The 20,854-nt window shown below is 36.6% G+C and overlaps 2 protein-coding genes across 2 annotated transcripts; one reads left to right on the forward strand and one right to left on the reverse strand.

The window, feature by feature from the left end:
- Positions 1-717: 717 nt before the first annotated feature.
- Positions 718-2,236, reverse strand: LOC129601763 (60S ribosomal protein L9-like). The gene is made up of 4 exons (XM_055500638.1): positions 2,045-2,236; positions 1,691-1,896; positions 1,418-1,631; positions 718-897 (listed from the first exon to the last, which is right to left on the reverse strand). The coding sequence occupies exons 1-4, from the start codon at positions 2,088-2,090 to the stop codon at positions 797-799; spliced, it is 567 nt and encodes a 188-aa protein (XP_055356613.1). The 5' UTR covers positions 2,091-2,236; the 3' UTR covers positions 718-796.
- A 283-nt stretch (positions 2,237-2,519) lies between these two features.
- On the forward strand, positions 2,520-20,722 carry LOC129601760 (vacuolar protein sorting-associated protein 52 homolog). The gene is made up of 14 exons (XM_055500635.1): positions 2,520-2,931; positions 2,989-3,132; positions 3,972-4,244; positions 4,995-5,438; positions 6,371-6,810; positions 7,783-8,156; positions 9,137-9,255; positions 9,920-10,050; positions 11,020-11,210; positions 11,956-12,136; positions 12,682-12,884; positions 17,510-17,763; positions 20,112-20,187; positions 20,354-20,722. Exons 1-14 carry the CDS (start codon positions 2,638-2,640, stop codon positions 20,512-20,514), a joined length of 3,285 nt encoding a protein of 1,094 aa, XP_055356610.1. The 5' UTR covers positions 2,520-2,637; the 3' UTR covers positions 20,515-20,722.
- Positions 20,723-20,854: the final 132 nt, after the last annotated feature.

A 20,854-nucleotide genomic window follows, 5' to 3' on the forward strand; every position in this document is an offset into this window, starting at 1 on the left:
TGGCCGTACTCTTTACTGTGGCAAGTTAGATACGACCACAGTGCGGCAAAATAGCAAAAGGCTGTTTGAACGCATTGTGCGGTAAAATAGCAAATGGCTATTTTGCCTACCATATTTCGGCAAAATAGCTAAAGGCTATTTTAACGCAGTGTGCGGCAAAATAGCAAAAGGCTATTTTGGCGCACTGGGAAAAAATGCGGTAAAATAGCCTTAGCCATTCTGCAGACAACTTTCATAAACGGTAAAATTTTTCGACATCGAAAAGCGCCGCTTCGGATGCGCATAAACGTAGCCGGAAATCGAAATTAGCCTTAGCCTAACATTTTCGAATTTCGATTTCCGGCTACGTTTATGCGCATCCGAAGCGGCGCTTTTCGATGTCGAAAAATTTTACCGTTTATGAAAGTTGTCTGCAGAATTTAATAAAATAAAATTACGTACTCACATGGAGCTACTGCTGGCTAACTTTATCTTGGTGTGCGTAAGTCGTAACGGCTGATTTATTATTCGAATATTGGTGTATTTATTTAGTCATATTAATTCTTTTTGGTTTTTGTGTATTTATTTGATGATTTTTTAATTGTTCTAGTAAATAATGCAAATCGAATATTTCTATTACCACCGATACGTGTTATGGTACATATTCCAGACGTTTTTTTAATTATTTTAATGTTTTCGCGGTTTTTCGCGTAGATAAATTCCAGATAAACCATACCGCACGTTCTGATGATTTTTATTGATTTTATTCTCTGACACTGATTAGACACAAAATTTAAAACAGCAGCGTGATCAGATTTTATTCGGCCTGGATGTTGCCGCGTTCGGAAACGTAGATTCCGTCTAAGAATTTGCGGATGTCTTTGTTCTTCACGGTGGTCGACTGCTGGATGCGGGCAGCTGCAAATGAAAATCAAATAATTAATACGCAGTCGAATCATTATGAAAAACACAGAAATCTAACCGGAAAGAAGCTAAATCATTGGGAATTTAAAAATTAAAAGCAACAGCAATCTACATTAAAAAAATTGGAGTTTACATGAACTATTTTATGATTTTTACAGACTCATTCCATCCTGTTTTTTTTATTAACATCAGTGGATAAAGCAGAAAAATATAAGTTTTAAAATCAGCAGATAAGACCGGGAAACAGAAATCCAAAAGCAGAAAAATACACGTTGTGCCATAAAAAAATCTACAATTAAAATAAATACCGAAAAATTCTGCAAAACTCGTAGCAATTTTCCAAATCTAGCCGGCCCATTTATTAGAAAGCCCGAGTGAAAATCGCTATAACGACTAAATAAACAAAATAATAATTCCGCAAAATCCATGGGCATTTTTCCAAATTTAAGCAGACCAAGATATTCAAAAATTCAAGAAAAAATCGACAAAATGGTTAGAAAAATGTCAATTGTACCTGACTGTGAAACGAGCTCCAAATCGATGCCATCAATGATCAACTCATCCTTCTGATCGGGGGAGTTGACGCAGGTCACACCGTCGGCCATGGCCACCGTCCGGACGATCTTCTCGCCCAGAAAATTGCGGATCTCCACCATGGAGTTCTTCTGGATGGCCGTGCAGTTGATGGGGAAATGCGCGTACACCGCGCGCATTTTGTACCGATAACCCTGTTAAAAATCCATCAATCCCTTTTTCACGTGAAGAAATGCAAAAGGAAGGAATTTACCAGCGTCACTCCCTTGATCATGTTCTCGATGTGCGAGCACACGGTGCGGACGGCGGCGAGCTGCTTGCGCACCCCGAACCACTTCTCCACCCGCACCCGCTTCTTGCCCACCTTGTACATGTCCACCTGGATGTGGCCGAAGTTGCGCACGAGGGTGCCGCGTTTGCCCTTGACGGTGACGGTGCGTTTGGACACGCTCACTTCAACTGCAACGACAAGCAAGAAAAACCCATCACACGGGGTTCTTCGTTTGGCGTATGCATACGCCGCCCTGTTCACACTGTATACGATATCATGCGTTGAACAGAGAATTCTCCAGATCAACCGCATTGCTGAATACAACTCATCACGCACCATCTTGCGGGACGACGACGTCCTGATGCGACTGGATGGTCTTCATGATGGATGATCACAAAAAGGAGAGGGGAGAGATATTCCTGACAAAATGAAGGTTGGTGTGTAATCCAATGGAGAAGTGGGATAGAGGAGACAGTCAAGAAAACTACGCGCAGAGTTCAGTGAGCCGGTGAAATCAGCAGTCTGCGAAAAATCGTGTCGAGTCGAGTCGACGATACGGAGTGGACGTACGCTGCGTGCGACGCTAAGCTACGCTTCCGTCACCGCTACGTACATTGCGCATCTCCATAAAAAGGCGCATTCCGTCAGATTCCCCTTAAAACGTAACAGAACGTGCAAGATCGAACAGGATTTTGCTGAGCTTTCTGTTTTCTGTACTCGACCGTTCTCCGCACGTTGACGTACGCGTATTTATTTACGCACTGAATTTTTATTAGTATTTTCACTATTTTGAATTGAATTTCGGTCTTTTTCGTTTTGATTTTTATTCCAGATGTTTGTCCATGATTTTGTCCCGCCGATTTTAGATTTTGTGATTATTTTTGCGTAGGAAATTTATTTTTCCATCCGGGAGAGTTATCAGCGCAACGATGGATGCGCAGTCGAAACCCGGACCAGGCTCGGAATCGTCGAATTCCTCAGCAGCTGCTGTAAATTCCACTGTAAATTCCACAACAAATTCCGCTGCCAACACATCCCTTCCCTTTCTCCAGAAATATTCCACTACCGCGTTAGACAAATCCTTCGCCGACGAGCCCATTCTCCCACCCCCGCTCAACACCAACTCGGACCGCTTCTTCGAGGATCTGAACATCTTCGACGACGCGGACAGCAAAATGAAGCAGAATCTCGATAATGAGCTGGTTAAAGTCGCTCTCGACCAGGTAAGTGTTCTCGGAATTTTTTTATTAATTTTTGCAATGTAGGAGATTAATTTGAAGGGAATGGATATGCGGGATTATGTATCGGAGGTGGAGGCGGAGCTGAAGCGCGCCGAGGATGTCTCGCTGCATGATTATATTGCACAGGCGTATAACATCGCGTCGCTGCATTCCCAGATCAAAAACTGTGATTCCGCGCTCGAGGTAAAAGTTGTTTTTTAATCTTTGCAATGAAGATTATTTTAATTAATTTTATTTCTAAGCGTTTAGCAGATACGGGCACTGCAGTTGTTATTTGAGAATGAACTGAAAGAATTTACTTTATTAATTTGGAAAATGCCAATTTTTTAAAATTTAGATTCAAAAAAAGTTACAAGCATTTTTCTAGGTTTTTTATATTAAATGAATGAGAATTTTTTAGAAACATGTTGAATATAATTATAAATAATAATTAGTTTTAATTTATTAATTAGAATGTGTTTAATAAATAAAATAATTCACATTAATTGGTCTCAGTTTTGTAATTCTAATTTTTATACGTTTTGCTACTGAATATTTCTGGAGCATTTGTTGGATAAATTAAATTAGTAATCTAATTCGAATTTATTTGTATTTATTTAGTAGTAATTTTCGATTGCGAAGTTCTTTTATTTTCCTATAATGTTTTTATCTCGGTTTTTTGACTGGTAATCGCGGTTTATTGCCGTTATTTAGACAAACCATTTAAAAAAATTATTAGGATTCTTACTACATCATTGTCCGCCGTATTTTATAGCTTCTAAATTTGTTTTAACTGAAAGAACGCGATTTATTGTAGTTATGTAGAAAACACCCGTCAGAAAAATATTAGGATCTGCAAATTATTTTTCGCCGTATTTTATTACTTGTAAAAATTATTTTCTCAACTGAAAGAATGCTGTTTATCGCCGTTATTTGGAAAAAAAAACCATGGGGAAAAAATTTTAGGATCTTTGAAACGCTTTCCGTCGTACTTTATACCTTTTAAAATATTTGTTGAAAATTAATTAATGCGCTGCGAGCAGGTGATTGAGGATATGCTGCATTCCTTCAAGACGAATCTGAGCAACATCAGCAGCGAGATCCGCTCGCTGCAGCAGCAGTCGGCCAGCATGAGCGTCAAGCTGAAGAACCGGCAGGCCATCCGCGGCGAACTGAGTCAGTACATCAACGAACTGGCCGTGCCCGAGTCCATGATCCGCCACATCGTCGAGTCCCCCGTCACCGACCGCCTCTTCCTCGAGCAGCTACACGAACTCAACCACAAGATCAACTTCGCCAAACAGCAGGCCTTCCAGGTGAATATCGACCGAATTTAATTTTGAAAAAAAAATATTTTAATTGTAATTTATAATCCATTAAGAAAATTGACAAATTTATCGTAAGTAAAATTTTAATTTGCCGGATGAGACACGGAGCGATGTCAATACGCGATGAAGGATGAAAACGTGCGAATTAAATTCAGTTTTGAGGTCTCAGCTTGCTGACGAAATTAATAATTTTCTTAAAATCGGTGCTTGAAAAATAAAATTGTGGCTGGTTAATGCTCGGTTAAATTGTTAATCTTTTTCCCGTTTTTTTTAAAATCAGTTCGTGAAAATAGATAATTAATTTTACTTCAAATAAATTTTGGTTGAAGGGTTAATTTTCGCATTTTTTTTCAAATCAGTGCTTGAAAATATGTAAGTTGACGCTAAATAATTCTCGGTTAAAATATTTGTTTTTTAACGGATTTGTTCCTGAAAAAAAGTTTTTTTCTGAAAATGACACCAGTAATGAAAAATATTTTTTGAATTATTAAAACTTACTCAGTTTTTTGCTTCCAAAAATTATTATGTTGATTTATGCATTTTATTCCTGATTAAATTCTGAATTTAACTCGTTTACATTCAATTTTTTTTGCATGGGTTTTTTTTAAAAAAAATAATCGTGTTAAAAAATAATTTAATTGGCATACCTAAATTGGTTCTTCTTGAAATTTATTTTTTTATGGACTATTTTGAAAGCGAAATAAATGCGGAAGTCATCGTAATTTATAATTGTCTCAGGATGCGCGTTCCGCACAGGATGTGCGCGACGTCCTGATGAAACTGCGCGTGAAAGCCACGGCGAAAATCCGCGAATATTTACTATCGAAAATCCAGCAGTTCAAGAAGCCGATGACCAACTACCAGATGGCGCAGAACGCTATGCTGAAATGCCGCTTCTTCTACGAGTTCCTCCTCAACGGGGAACGGGACATCGCCAAGGAAGTGAAGGAGTCCTACGTGGACATCACCAGCAAGATCTTTTATTCCTACTTCAAATACTACTGGACGCGATTGATTAAACTGCAGTTCGACGATCTGCCGACCAAGGACGACGTGGTGGGCGCCGATGAGTCCAGTAAAAAGGGCTTTTTTGCCGCGCAACCCCGGTTGAAATCCCCGGTGTTCTCGCTGGGTGAGCGGGCCAATATCCTCCTGCCTGCTAGTTTGGAAGGACCAGTGCTGGTAAGTTATGAGAAAAATGGAAGATAAATAATGTAAAAATATATTTTATTTTCTAAATATTGTATTATTTTGTTACATATTTTTATTTGATATTTTATCATTATTTTTTATTAATTTTGTGATTCCGTAGTTAGTTTACTACGAGTATTTTCTGGATATTTTGTCTGTTTTTTATTCTTTCTTGTAAGTTGCCAGGAAAAGCTGAATAAATATATTGTAAAAATATTTTTTTAATTTATAAATATTGTATGATTTTGGTACATATTTTTGTGTTTTGTAAATTTTGTAACTCCTTAGCCAGTTTATTGAGTAGTTGTTATTTTAATCTTTTACTAAAATTTCTTTAATATTTTGTTTTGGAATTTTTAATCTGTTTTATCTGTGCCTGTTATTAATTTCATAAGTTCGTCGTCATTTAATCGGGAATTTTTTACTGCTTTTTTGCCGAGCGCTTAGCAGCTGTATTTCTGATGACCAAATTTTAAAAAAAATTCCATTAAAAAATTAAAACTCTCCAAAATTAACGAAAAATCTGAACAATTAGACAAAATAAAATCTGACGTAATCCAGCGAACAACCGGTAAAAATGAGAAGAAAAATCAAAATGAAATTGTAATTAATCGGCAATGACTTTAAAAAAAGGCAAAACAAATTACTCAAATGTCCAGTGATGCCTGTTAAAAAATATAACCGTTATAAAATATGCGCGGGTACTGCTTACCTCCTCGCAGTCCGAGAAGAATTATTCAAAAATTAACAAAAAATCGGGAAAAAGTGAAACGAAAATAAGATCGAGTATAATACGAAAAATTACCAGAAAAACATTCAAGGAAAAAATCAAAATAAAATTGTATTTAACTGAGATGGTAAAAGAAATTCACGGATATATGTGCAAATTATCTACAAATGTAAATGTGATAAAATCCGCACAGGTGCCACACACCTCGTCGCAGTCCAACCAGAAATTCCCCCTGGAGGTGCTCTTCCGCGCCTACCAGTGGGCGCTCGTGGACAACGCCTCGCGCGAATACCTCTTCATCTGCGATTTCTTCCTGATGGCCGGCCAACCAGCCCAGGAGCTCTTCAACCAGATCTGGGGCAAGACGCTGCTCATCTCCCTCAAGCACGTGGAGGAGACGGTGGCCGGGTGTTATGACGCCATCGGCCTGTACCTCTGCCTGCAGATCATCGAGCACTACCGGGATCTGATGGTCAAACGCTGTGTGCCGGCGTTGGCGGCGTATTTCGAGGGGCTGGTGGGGATTTTGGCGCCGCGGCTGATGCTGGTCGTGGAGGGGCATGTGGCCAGTTTAAGGAACGCGGATCCGTCGGCGTTTAAAATCACCACGCAGCCGCATTTTATTACGCGCAAGTAAGTTGGTAGGAATTTTTTTTGGAATTTATAATAAAATATTTTTCGGGAACTTGCGATGTATTTTGGATTTTTTTAAATATTTGTACTTTGGTTTTTTATTGCCGCTTTTATAATCACCACGCAGCCGCATTTTATTACGCGCAAATAAGTCCGCAGGAATTTTTTTGGGGATTTATTTATTTATTTTGGAATTTGTGGAATTTATTATCGAATATTTTTGTAATTTATATTGGAATATTTTCTGGGAAAATGCTGTGCATTTAAAAATTTTTTTCTAAATACCTCAGTCTCTTAGTGATGCTTTTAAAATCACAAGGCGGTCGCATTTTATTACGCGCAAGTAAGGGTATAATAATTAACATATTTTGTAATCTTTGTTAAAAATGTTTTTGGAAAATATGTGGAAACGTAGTACAGTGCCAAAAGCTCTTTATCTTCAACGTATTGGTGCGCTAGTCAAACTGTGAATTACTTCCCACTGCGTTGCCAGTTTAGGTGATTTATTTAGTTTCATGAAAACAACATTTTATTATTTTATTTTGTTGTTCTAAAAATTAAAACGCATATTCATTTTAAATTAATTATGTGTAGAATTTTAATTATTTTTTTACATTGAATTTTTTTCAGTTTTTGTATTACTTTTCTATCATATGTTTAATTTTTTGACAACACCGCCGAGCAATATAATTTAAAATACTTTACTAGTTTATTGGGCAGTAGCCGCCATAACAACAAAAGTGCAAGCGCGGGCACACTAAGTACTTTACAGTTAAAATTTAAACATTAAAAAAACAACCAAAATCTCTAGCCAAAATTTAAAATAAATGTGTATATCCTTAACTTATTTTTGTACATTGAATTTAATTATTTTTCTGTATTTCTGCTATTTTCTGCTATGTTTTTTGTTATTTTCGCTATGTTTGTTTTTTGTTGTTTTCGCTCTGCTATGTTTTTTGTCATTTTTCGCAGGTACGCCGAGCTGTCCGCCGCGCTGCTGGTCATCCGCAACCACGGCGCGGATAATCCGTCATTAAACACGCTGATCAAGCAATTGCAGCTAGAAATGGACAGTCTGATTATGCGGATGGCCGCCGAGTTCGCCGAGCGGAAGTTCCAGCTGATCTTCATGATTAATAATTACGATACGGTGTGGACGGTGATGCAGGAGCATCTGCAGGCCGACACGAAGGAGACCGACAACGTTAAAGTCATTCTCGGCCAGCGCATCAATGATTTCGTCGAGGAGCTGTTGTCGCCGTATTTCGGCGCCATGATCGAGTTTATCAAGCACAGTGAGGCCGCCGTGGAGCGCGGCCAGCCGGACGCCATCAAAGCCGACGAAAGTAGGGTTTTCTTGATTTTCGTTGCGTGCGTAATGCCTAGAAACCTCGACTGATTTTTTTATTCAGATTAAATTAAAATATGGAATTATTGTTTTTATGAAATTATTACCTTTTTATTTTTGTTGTTGGGCACAGTTTATTTAATTCCAGGCAGATTTAGTTGGTTTAAATTTATTTTGCATAATGAATTCACTTTCTACCTGTTCTGAATAATGTCAGTGTATTTTAATATTATTTTAGTTTCAGTTAATTTTCCGTGACTAGAATTTATTTAACACAGTTAATTTATGTCTAATCATTTCCAAGTAATTTAAGTTTGTTTTCAGTACAATTATTTTAGATATCTGTAAATTTTTGCTGATTTAAATTTATTTGAATGCAATTCTTCGATTTTTAACAAATTTGAATAAATTGTTACGATTTTATCACATGAAGATAATTTTTATGTGTTCTTTAACTGGAAAGATTATTAACTGGAACATCAAATAATTTAGATAAAGTAAATTTTGATTATTTTTTTTTAATTAATTCGATTTCAAAGCAGGCTAAAGTTGCAGAGATTTACAGCAGAATCTGCTAATGATTTTCTGGAAATATTTTGTTGAGTATTTGCAGTCCTCTGTGCAGAGTGTGTGTTGTGCTGCCATTAGACTATCGTAGTGCGATGGCTGACTTCGAGATGGCCTGAAGGAGCACGTTGCTTGTAAAAGCCGTAATTGAAGCAAATTCGTAGCATGTTCGTTTTTACTGGAACTGATGTCTGTAATTAATAACAATATTCTGATGAAATTTCTCCTATTTTTTTGTATGGATTTCTGATTCTTGAGTTTGTGCCTGCGTGCAGTTTTCGTGGCTAATGAATTATTCATGGAAATTTATTTTATTGATTACTTCTTTCACGTTTGATCCATTATTTCTTTTATTATTTAATAGTGTTGCGAGTTTGCGGTATAATATTAATTACGGAATCCGTTTGGCAGAGAAAATCGCCGGGATTGTGCGGGGTTTCAACAACAACTGGAAGAAAGCCATGGACGATATTAACGCCGAGGTGCTGCGGACATTCAACAACTTCAAGCAGGGCACCAATATTCTGCAGGTCCGCTGTGCTGTTAACAACTGTTGGGAATGCCATCGATTTTTTCTTGAATTTTTATACAGCCGTTTTCTTAACAAAAATTGAACAGTTTAAAATTAAATCTTTAAAGAATTATAAAATTAAATCTTAAAGAATTAAGACAAATACAGTAAGATTCTACGGCGTCGTTGTGGTATTATTTGGAAAGCTCGGTAATTTGAATTGTGCGTATTGTTATAGTAAGTATTCGAAAATTATTACAGAAAATAATATAATTATATGCAGCGTTTTTTTCCCCATTTTAATCGTGCTGTGACACTGCTGTCCAAATCCGCAATGAGTATATGTCACTGTTCAGCGTAGTGCAGTGGCAGTTTGAATATCCATTATAGCGATTCAAGTTTGACAAAGTTACAAAATATACCATTTATTACGAAAAAGAAAACGTGTTGTTAAATTTTTGCTGTTGAAAAATTAATTTTCTTCGAAACATAACATTTTTAATATTCGTTAAAAATCGGGGAATTTTCAAATCGGATTATCTGATTATGGTATATTTTTAATAAATTGTAAAATTATTTTTTAAGGTAAAAATTTAAAATTATTTTTTATTGTAAAAATTTAAAATTATTGTTTATTGTAAAATTATTTTTTATTGTGATACTGTCATTTTATTTTATTGCAGACGGCGCTGACCAATTTGCTGCAGTATTACCACCGCCTGCACAAACTCCTCTCCTCCCTCAATCAATTTAAGAACCTTCCCGTACGCAACGAACTCATCAACCTGCACCATCTCATGGTGGAGGTGAAAAAGTACAAAACCAGCTTCTGATTTTTCTTCCTTACAGTATTGTTAAATAGCTTAATCACCACGGTTTTATTGGTCAGAAAAAATGTAAATAATTGTATTTAATTTCGTTTTTCCTCCCCGGTTGTAGCTAATCGTAATTAAATTCATCGCGAATTGATCGATGTATCGTGTCGAAAATATATGGATAAAGAATTGAACACGTGCGATATAAACAGTATTTTTAAGTCATTTTTTAGTGAAGTTTTATTGGTTAAAAACTGAAATTAATTGCATTTAATTCCGCTGTTTCGCATTCCCCGACCGTAATTAGTTCTAAATTAATTTTTTAAACTTAATAAATATATCTCGTATAAAAGCACACGAAGAAACTTGTGAGAAGCTGTCAAAAAATGGCATCGCGCGGCTTTTTTAAATCAAATTTTAATCAAGATTTTAAAACTAAAACTATTTTATTTATTTAAAGCAAAATTTAAAAATTATTTAAAATAGAATGAATTAAAACATTAATCAAAATAAAATCCTTTCTAAAGAATTTACTTACATTTGAACCAAGATTGTAAACTGTATAATAATTATATATGTTTAAAAATAAATATGTTAAATTCTTTACAAAATGGAATTAAATGTAAAAAATATCAAAATAAAATTCTTTAAAAAAATTTTGAACGTTTTATTATTCCGCTACGATTGGATTTAATTGTAATTAATTTTCTTAATAAATTGATCACTTATCTGTCTGTACAAAATTACGATAAAGATGTCAACGGAAGCGATAAAATAATAAAAATCGTATCGACGGTGATGCGTCGAACGATACGAGCGTTGAGGCATCGCGTTGAGGCAGCCCGATTAGTGTTATCCTGTCGTCGGTGCGGTGAACGATAAGATTGGGGAATTATCGCGTTTCTGCGTATTGTCCATTGTACCGGTCATGCGGCGTTTGATCAGGCTATTGTTTCTGCACTGACAAGTGCGCAGGCTGTGAATGCAGCGCGTCACACGGCATTTTTGGAAGACGCCCGACAACGCAGGAAAATCATGCACCGATTCGGAATTTTTGTGGCGCTGATCGCCGTGCTGGCCGCCACGACGCGCGCCGCTTTCCTCCCGGATTTCGCCCAGATCCCCGCGCTGTCATCATGGATGGGGGATTTTTTTCAAAGTAAGTGTCACGATATGTTATCTAATTTTTTCCGGCGTTTTCAAATTTTTTTCCGAATTTTTTCTTATTTTTCGGAATTTTTTTCCCGATTTTTTTCCATATTTTATTCCATTAGACTGACGAATAATTATTGTATTTTTATGTCATCTTTCGTGCTCATAAAATTCCCGTACGAAAATTTTTTCTTTGTGTATTTTCTTCTGTTTTCTGTTTATTTTATTTACAGGCAGACAAAATTATTTTTGAATTATTCAATTAGTTTCAGTTACTTGTCAGTCGTTTTCTAATAATTAATTATTTTTTCCGCGCTCATAAAAATTAATTACCGTGGAAGTTTTGTTAAATTTTTTTATTTTTACATTGTATTTGACGTGCACATAAAACCCTAATTTTAGTATACATCTAACTAAATTGCAGACTGGCAGTTATTGAATTAAGCTGGTATAGGTAATTTTTTTTTATGTATTTTCCGGGAAATGTCATGTTTGTTTGTGGGGATCAAGCAATATTACTAATATTACTGGTTAACGTAGTGTAGTGGCAGTCCTTACAATGTTACTCTTGTAACAAGACTGCAGCTTGAAAAGATTAAATGGCAGTAAATATATTTTTTAGTCTGAATGTTTTCGGTTTATACCGCCTAATATGTTTCCGAATTTTCTTGTGGGTTCAGACTAATAATAATTTTGTCGAGAATGCGTCTCACTGTGAAACACGTTGAGCGTACGTGTTTTTTTTTTTCAAGACACCGGCGGTGTCCCGTGGCTGTCGTTGTGGCGCCCGCCCCGCGTGCAGCCGCGCGACTACACGGCGATTATGGAGAAACTGTGGGACATGGATGAGAACGGGATGAACTATCAGACCATGGTGCTGGACATCCAGAATCGCACGCTGTACAACGCCACCACCGATGTGGCGCCGCGCAAGTACGCAGTTTATTTTTACAACATATTTAATGATACTTATATTTCTCTTCTGATAATAATTTTTTTATTTTATTCATTCTTTCTAAGATGGCGAATAATTAATGCAGTCAAATTAATTTTGTTATTACTGGTGAACAAAATTAAAAGGAAATATTAATTAGTAATAATAATTTTTCCTATTTTTTATTTTGGTTACTAGTAATTATCGCTCATTATTCTTTCCTTTTAATTGTTTTTCTGACCGTTTGTTAATTAATAATTACTGACGAATTGCTCTTCTTTTTAGGAATAATGCTTAGTTGTTTTTTTTTTTTGTATTTTTGAGTCTTCGTCATTTGATTTATTGTTGTTGCTAATAATTAATATGTTTTTCTGCTAATTGTTTTTTTAATTATTATTTTGATAATTTATTCAATTAATAAAAATACCGTGACGTGTTATAATGTTTGGTTATAAATAATTGTGGTTTATTGGTATTTTGTGGATATTTATTTGCGTATGATTATTATTCATAAGAATAAATGATTGTATTTATTTTTCGGCAGGTTGTTCAAGTCGGTGAACGAGACGTTCGTGTTCCGCAGCGATGTGGCCAAGAAATTCCGGCATTTATTGGACAACTACAACGAGCAGGGCGGCGTGGCCGACACGCACACCGCCGCCGAGAAAAAAGAGATGGACGATTTTCTGGAGGCGCTCTGCCAAACGGACATCATCAAGGAGACCCGCAAATGGCTCTACGATCAAGGTACACACACATTTAATTTTTACAACAATTTTGTTTTAAAAAAAAATTTAAAAAAATAATTTTATCGTTTTTTTTACACGCTACGGTTGTGGACGCTGTAGTCTTTGATAAAATTCCCGGAAAATGGTAGTAATATTTCTGATAGTTCAGTGCGTTGTTTCGTATATATATTCGTCAGGGAATTTTTGCCCGGCTGTTAATCTAGTTAAGTTTATTACTCAAATGTGTATGTGTTTTTATTGGTCAAATCAAACTGAAATTAATGAGGGGAAAATGCGTAATTAGAGATTAGGAATCACTGAGCATCCTTGGGGGCGAACAACCACTCGCGCACCCCAATATTAGGAGGCCAGTTTTCAGGAGTAAACATTTTATCAGACTCATGAGCATAAGAACCAACACGTGCAAACAGGCTATTCTTACGGCCCTTTTTAGCAGAGTAAATCGACACAAATCTGACAGAGATTCCGTTCGATTCAATGGCGCTCTGGAGATCCTTGCTGTAGTCATCCAGTGTCTGATGTCGGGACGGATCCAAAGGGGGTATGCCATGTAGACAGTAGTCCTTTTTCACTTTCTCTTTGTCAGCTTTACTGGCGCGTTTAGCCCGCAATGTCGACATAACGATGTCCTCACTGCTTGCTGAACCGGAGTCCCGAGTACCGCGAACCACTTTTTTTCTTACGACGGTTGCCCAAGAGCTCCTCATGTCCGACGAATTGGGGTGGGGCTATCAAAACATGGGGGAGTGACAACAGTATCAGGGGTTGACATAGGGGACTGGGGGGTGCCAAGTGGAGGGAAACTTTCTGGGTCTTTGGCAGGCGTCGAAGCGGTCGATCGAAACCCGAAGGGTTGAGATGCTAATCGACCACTTTCGACGTTGCTCGAGGTAGGCGCAGCGGAGGTGGCGTACCGACATTTCGGCATAGGGACATTTCGGCATAGGACATTTCGGCATAAGACGTTTCGGCATAAGACCATTTCGGAATAGGGACATTTCGGCATACGGCCATTTCGGCATAAAATCTTCGAGTATATAATTAATGTCTAAAAAATTTATTAACCTATGAAATTAACCGAAACTTAGAAATTTATGAAACTAGCAACGCTAAAAATTCCAGAAACACAAAGGACCCAAGCAAATCTAAACCTCTAACAAAAACCGAAAACAATAACCTCAGGAAACTAAAAGCATAGGAAGCGCAGGAAAATACAAAAACATAAAAAATTGTATGAAAGCCTAAAACAACTTAAGAAAACCGGAGCAACCTCAATAGGCCCAAAAGGACCTAATAACACCTAAGAAAATCTAAGAAGGCTAAGAAAAACAAACAAGACTTTAGAAAACATAAGAGAACCTCACAAAATCTAAGTAAATTTAAGAAGTACCAAAATGACCTAAGAAAACCTAAGAAGCTCTAAGAAGACAAACATAATCTGCTAACACATGAAAAACCTAAGCAAATCTAAGCCGAACCTAAGAAGGGCTAAAAAAGCTAAAAAAACCAAACGGCTACCGATCACTTCGGCCGTTTTCATTTCGGCCGCGCTCATTTCGGCCAAAGTTTTTCGGCCGCCATTCACTTCGGGCGTGATTCACTTCGGCCGTCATTCATTTCGGCTGCCGATAACTTCGGCCACAGTACATTTCGGCCGACGCTCAGTTTGGTTTGATTTACAAGAAAACGTTACTTTCGATATAAGTTTGTCGGAAACTTGAAACCGTTGAATCAAAAAGTGATAGCAAACGGTCGCGTTCATATCATTTTGCACGCAATATGTGTGAGCAATTATCCCAGTGTTACGGTCACTATCATGTCTCCCTTTGATGAACCGAAGTCACGAAGCCTACAGGAAAAGTACTGATAGCCTAACCGTAAGACACCAAGAAACATAAAACATAAAAAGAAATCTCTATATTATCATGAATTACCTAAGGATAACCTAAGAATTTCAACGACAATAATAATAATCAAAGAAAATCTATGAAAAACCTAAGACACGATAACAAATCTAAGATAACCTAAGAAACCCAAAACCTTAGAAACCTAAGAAACCTAACAAAACCTAAGAAAACCTAATAAACATAAGAAACCTAAGAAACCTAAGAAACCTAAGAAACGTAAAACCCTAATAAACCTAAATACGTAAGAAAACCAAGAAACCAATGAAACCATAATAAACCTAAAAATCCTACAGGGGTGCCAAGCCAAGTTGGGGCAGTTGTGTAAAATTAAATTTAAAAATTTGCCGTACGCAGTTCTGTTTTCATTTATGCATTTTTTTAGCTAAACTTTTTCTTGTCGATCCAACAGTGTCAAAGTTGAAATCGTTTGGTGCGATAGTAAAGGGAGAGACTAGGATTTAAGGGAAGGGGGAGTGGTCATTTTTCGGAGGCTTATGACTGCTCCTCTGGAAAATACGCCAACTGATACTTTTATGTGGACATGTTTGAAACCTGTTGAGTGACCCAGAAGGTGTCCGTGTGGGGTCAACATAGGGACGTTATGCCATCATTGCTCGAGGTGACCTCGAAAAAATCTCATCTCCCATAGACTTGTATGTTAAAATGCACCTTCAGGAAAATGCGATTGCCTAGAGCACTGATTCCTTTAGACAAGATGTCAATGCTTAAACAAATTCTAGGAAGGTTCCGTTAGGCAAATGCGCTATCCACTAAAACTTTTCAGCCTCCTCCAATTTTTAAATAGTTGTCGAATAAACTTGATCATTTCTTAGTAAGCAGTGCCATTTTTGCACCAAAAATTAAATTATAAATTTGGATCCTGTGCCCTAACCCTCAGTTTTTTGCATGGAAACAAAATCACTGAAGCTGCTACATACCAAGAACTACCATGCAAACATTTGATAAAAATTTTCCACTTCACTGGTAGAAGTGGAGGAATTTTTTTAACTGCCCCAACTTGGCTTGGCAGGGCTGTAGATAACCCAAAAAGCGTGGGAAACCCAGGAAAACCTAAGATGGCCGAAATGTGCAGTTGCCGAAATGAGCGTTGGCCGAATTGAGTGTCGGCCGAAGTGAGCCACGGCCGAAATGAACGTTGGCCGAAGTGAACCTGTGCGGCCGAAATGTAACGCGGCCGAAGTGATCGGACGCGAAACCAAACAACCTAAGAAAAGCATACTGAACCTAAAGAGCCCCAGAAACTTGAAATGGCAACTACATTAAAAAGTTTGTTTAAAGATATTCTAATGAAATTATTGGATGAAATGTGCACCAAAAAAATGGTACTACGGGAAACAGAAACACATAGAAATGTCCATATTATGCCGAAATGTCCTTATGCCGAAATGTCCCCATGCCGAAATGTCCTTATGCCGAAATGTCTTATGCCGAAGTGTCCTATGCCGAAATGTCCCTATGCCGTCCGACCCGGACACGGCGGAGGTTGCTTTCAGTGTTTTGACTTCATTTTGCAAGACCTGCAGAGACCGGGCGAACTCATCGTACCTTTTCTGGCTCTCTAGTAGTTCTCTGATCTGGGCATCCCTTGAAGATAGCTCAGCCTTCAGTCGCTGGTTTTCTTCCATGAAGGGAGTGACAAGCGCGGAGACTTCAGTTTTCAGGCATTTAGTCACACGGGATTCCAGCTCAGAGGGATCAATGGCGTTCCTCTCAATATACTCCAGATCGTTAGCTATAGCCGGGATTAACTTTCGAATCAACGGGATGAGCTTTGCAAAAGACCACTGGTCCTTAGCCGTGCCATCAGGGAACAGTCTGGTGAGTTTTTCGACGTCGAAACCCTCGTAATCTCCAGGATCGTCAATGGCTGCCTTAGCCATGGTTATCCGATATGGATATACCATATCATCCCGAAAGACAGCTCGTTCTTGTTTCGCAAATATTATTATAGATTAATCGAAAATAACAATAGAATACCAATAAATAACAATAGAATAGTTTCAATCCAACATTCAAATTAGGTTTTCGAGAGATTAGATCGAACCAATCAAATACATAATTGGATATGTGTCGCCCAAACGACGAAATAATACTCAAATTACTCAAATTAATATATTTTTATTTACATTCGCTGATTTTTCGCTGTGTAATTTTATTTCGTGTAATTTGTGCAATCAAACTGTCAACACCGATTATCGTAGTGTTGTGGCACGTAGCCTCAGCCGGTTCCAACGGTGCACGATACATGCCATAGTTGTAAAAGATTGCAAATTAAAATCAAAAGACATTGGGTTATGTGATTGCCAGTATTTTTGTATAGGTTTTTCTATTAATGTTTCTGCTTGTGGATTTTTTAAATAATTTTTTCTCTGTATTATTTGTTTTTTGTATTATCTTAATTATTATAAATTATTTCTAGTAATAATAATAATTATGTGTTTCTAATGTGTTTTTGTATATTTCGTATTTATTTGTATTTCGTATTGATTACAACATAATTTCGATAAATAATAAATGCCATATAAGAATATTTTTATTTCGTAATAATTGTGGTTTAAATTAATGATTATAAATTAATAATGGCCTGATAATAATGTGTCTTATTTGTATTTTGTGTCAAATAAATTACTTCAATGGTAAATAATAACTGCCTGGTGTTGGGAGTTTTTTTTTTAAAGAAAATTGTCGGCTGTAGGGAAGCCGTTCGCCACGATGGAGCTGCTGAAAGCGCACCTGAAGGAGGTGTGGTTCACGCTGTATCCGCGCAGTAAGAACATGACGCACGGCGTCCGCGACTCCTCGGCCTTCGAGCACGTCTTCCTGGGGGAGATTAAGCGCAGTCAGCGCGTCATCGGCGGCCTGCACAACTGGATCGTGGCCTATCTGCTGGAGAAGGGCGGCGAGTGGAATTATGCCGGCTACACCGATAACATTAAGGAATTCCAGCCGGTAAATTAAATATAATTAAATTTAAATAGAATTACGGACCTAATAAAATTAAATTAAATTACCCGTTTTTAAATATAATTACGTACCTAATCAAATTAAATTAAATTACCCGTTTTTAAATATAATTACGTACCTAATCAAATTAAATTAAATTACCCGTTTTTAAATATAATTACGTACCTAATCAAATTAAATTAAATTACCCGTTTTTAAATATAATTATGTACCTAATAAAATTAAATGAAATTACCCTTTTTTAAATATAATTACGTACCTAATCAAATTAAATTAAATTACCCGTTTTAAATATAATTACGTACCTAATCAAATTAAATTAAATTACCCGTTTTTAAATATAATTACGTACCTAATAAAATTAAATTAAATTACCCGTTTTAAATATAATTACGTACCTAATCAAATTAAATTAAATTACCCGTTTTTAAATATAATTACGTACCTAATAAAATTAAATTAAATTACCCGTTTTAAATATAATTACGTACCTAATCAAATTAAATTAAATTACCCGTTTTTAAATATAATTACGTACCTAATCAAATTAAATTAAATTACCCGTTTTTAAATATAATTACGTACCTAATCAAATTAAATTAAATTACCCGTTTTTAAATATAATTACGTACCTAATAAAATTAAATTAAATTACCCGTTTTTAAATATAATTACGTACCTAATAAAATTTATAAAATTAAAATTACCCGTTTTTTTAAAATACAATTACATAACTAATAATTAAATACTTCTTATATTAAATTAATTAATACTGTAATTAATTATAATTAATAATATAATTTATGTATTTGAATTATATTCCAAACGGGACGAAATGTCCATGCAGAGAGAGAGAGATCTGTCTACACCCCGTTCACGCCAAGTTGGCGGTGTCCATTTAAAAAATGCCCTTGATCCGCTAGTCAACGAATTTAACTTTACTTAACTTCAGCGTGATTACTGAATCCATCCAACACCATTTGCAATTGAAGTTTCCAAGATTTGACCTATTTGTGAATTACAGGAATTTTAAAACTAGAGCAGACCACTTCAAAAATGCGCTGCATCCAAGCTATCGCGGTTTCGTCGTCCCTCCCATATAAAATTCGTTGTAAATTCCCGTTTATGCCGTAGTCCAAGGACGCTAAATCTCGTGACTTGGCCATGCATTGGCCCTTCGAGGTGCACTTCGCACCATTAACTAGGGGCCCTTCCTGGGACAGGGCACCGGTATAACGGTGGGCGTGGCCGAACTGTGAGACGATTTCCTCCGCGAGGTCACCATGCAGCCATGGGAAGTCCTCCTTGAATGTGCAACATAAAATACGATTCGCAAGGAGTTGGGAGTTAACATTTTCACTTTCATCCTGAGCACAAGCGAGCGACCTTTCATTGGAACACTTTTCAGTGAACACCATCCCTCTTTTCTGCGAGCGCTTTATTTTGGCGAAAAAAACGATTTTGCTCCCCTAGGCGGTTTGCAGGTTTGGTCTAGCCGGTGACTTTTAGTTTTTGTTTCTGAAGCACGCTCTTGAGGGTCCTGAAACTGACCTCAATTCCAAGCGCCCAAAGTCGTTCTTGCATTTCTGGCTGAATTAAATTGTGTTTTTACACTGCCATGACTTGTTTCATCGGTGCCTTCGCTTCGGAAGGCGTTTCTCGCGACACTGCAACCGAAAATCCATTGCGTTTATGCTCAATAAATGCGCCAAAGAAAATTACGCTATAACCTTTAAAAAGATTGGCAAAACATGCGCTGCACGATTCGGCAGAAAATTAAAATGAGACACCGCCAACTTGGCGTGAACGCGGTTATTTAGAGTGTTCTCCTATTAATAAACCGTGGAGCATCGTAGTGTAGTGGCATCGCTAAAGCCGAATTGACGCATGAAGCGTGCGTGTCTTCCATGACAATTGCTCCGTAGTACGGTACGGAGTCCGTACCGTAGTTTCCTACTGTTAAATTGTTAAATTTTGTTACTGTTACTGTTACATTGTTACTGTTAAATTTTTCGCGCAGTTTAATTCGTAAATTCTGCGTTATTTATTCAGAAATATTCAGGTTTTATATGAGTGTGATGCTCGAATTGTTTTTAAAAATATGTCCGATTAAAAATAAAACACATCAGTTCTCGATCCGTGTATTCTGTTTACGATTTTTAATAAATTTATTTTGTGTAGATTTATTTTGATTTATTTTGATAAATTATTATGCATCAATTTAATTATTTTTGTGCGGGTAAGTTAATTTTTTTATTTAACAAAAAGTGTACAATAAATAAGCCGGTAATTTATCCACAAGTTTGCACATTTTACATTAATTTTGTTTTCAGGGCCGATTCATCTTCGGCGCGAAATTCCGCGGCTACAAGAACTACTGGAAAAATCCTATGAGCTCTTTCATTTTCGGTAAGTGCCTCTCTGTAAACTCCGTAAAATCTCGAAACTAATTTATTGGTTTTTTATTTATTAATTTGATTTTTAATTTTTATCTGTAAATTATTTGAATAATTTTTTTATCAGTTAATTTTTGGTTTTTTATTTAACAGATTTTTATTTTGTTTTTTTTTTGCAGGTTCGTCGGTGGAGTTCGATTTCGCTGCGTACTCCATCTGCTACATTATGAAGCCGGGGAAGAACTGCGCGTTCAAAATCCACAATAAGAAATTATCCATTAACACGCTGAATTTCCTAAAAGGCTACAATTATATCGACACGGCGTACCCGGTCGTTTGATCTCATCCGAGAAGGTGGATGTCCCGCGCGTCATTTGACTGTGATACACGCGATTACACATAAATACCCGAATAATTCCGCATTTTTGTTTTTTTTTAACAGCGATCGCAAATGCGAATTTTGGGAATTTTTATTGTGTTTTTTTATTTGTACAATATTTATTCGGAAATCAATGGGAAATAAAAAATTAATAAATATCCATCGATTATTCATCGCGATTATTCAGCGGGATTCATCGTTTCAGCAGAAGAAATTTCGTCGAAATTTATAAACGAAAATGATTGGGAGAATAATGATCAAATATCCCAAAATTCGTCAAAATTTATGGGGAGAAAATATT

This window comes from Paramacrobiotus metropolitanus, unplaced genomic scaffold (assembly GCF_019649055.1).
Source record: "Paramacrobiotus metropolitanus isolate TYO unplaced genomic scaffold, Prichtersi_v1.0 Parri_scaffold0000274, whole genome shotgun sequence".
In the NCBI taxonomy this organism is placed as follows: domain Eukaryota; kingdom Metazoa; phylum Tardigrada; class Eutardigrada; order Parachela; family Macrobiotidae; genus Paramacrobiotus; species Paramacrobiotus metropolitanus.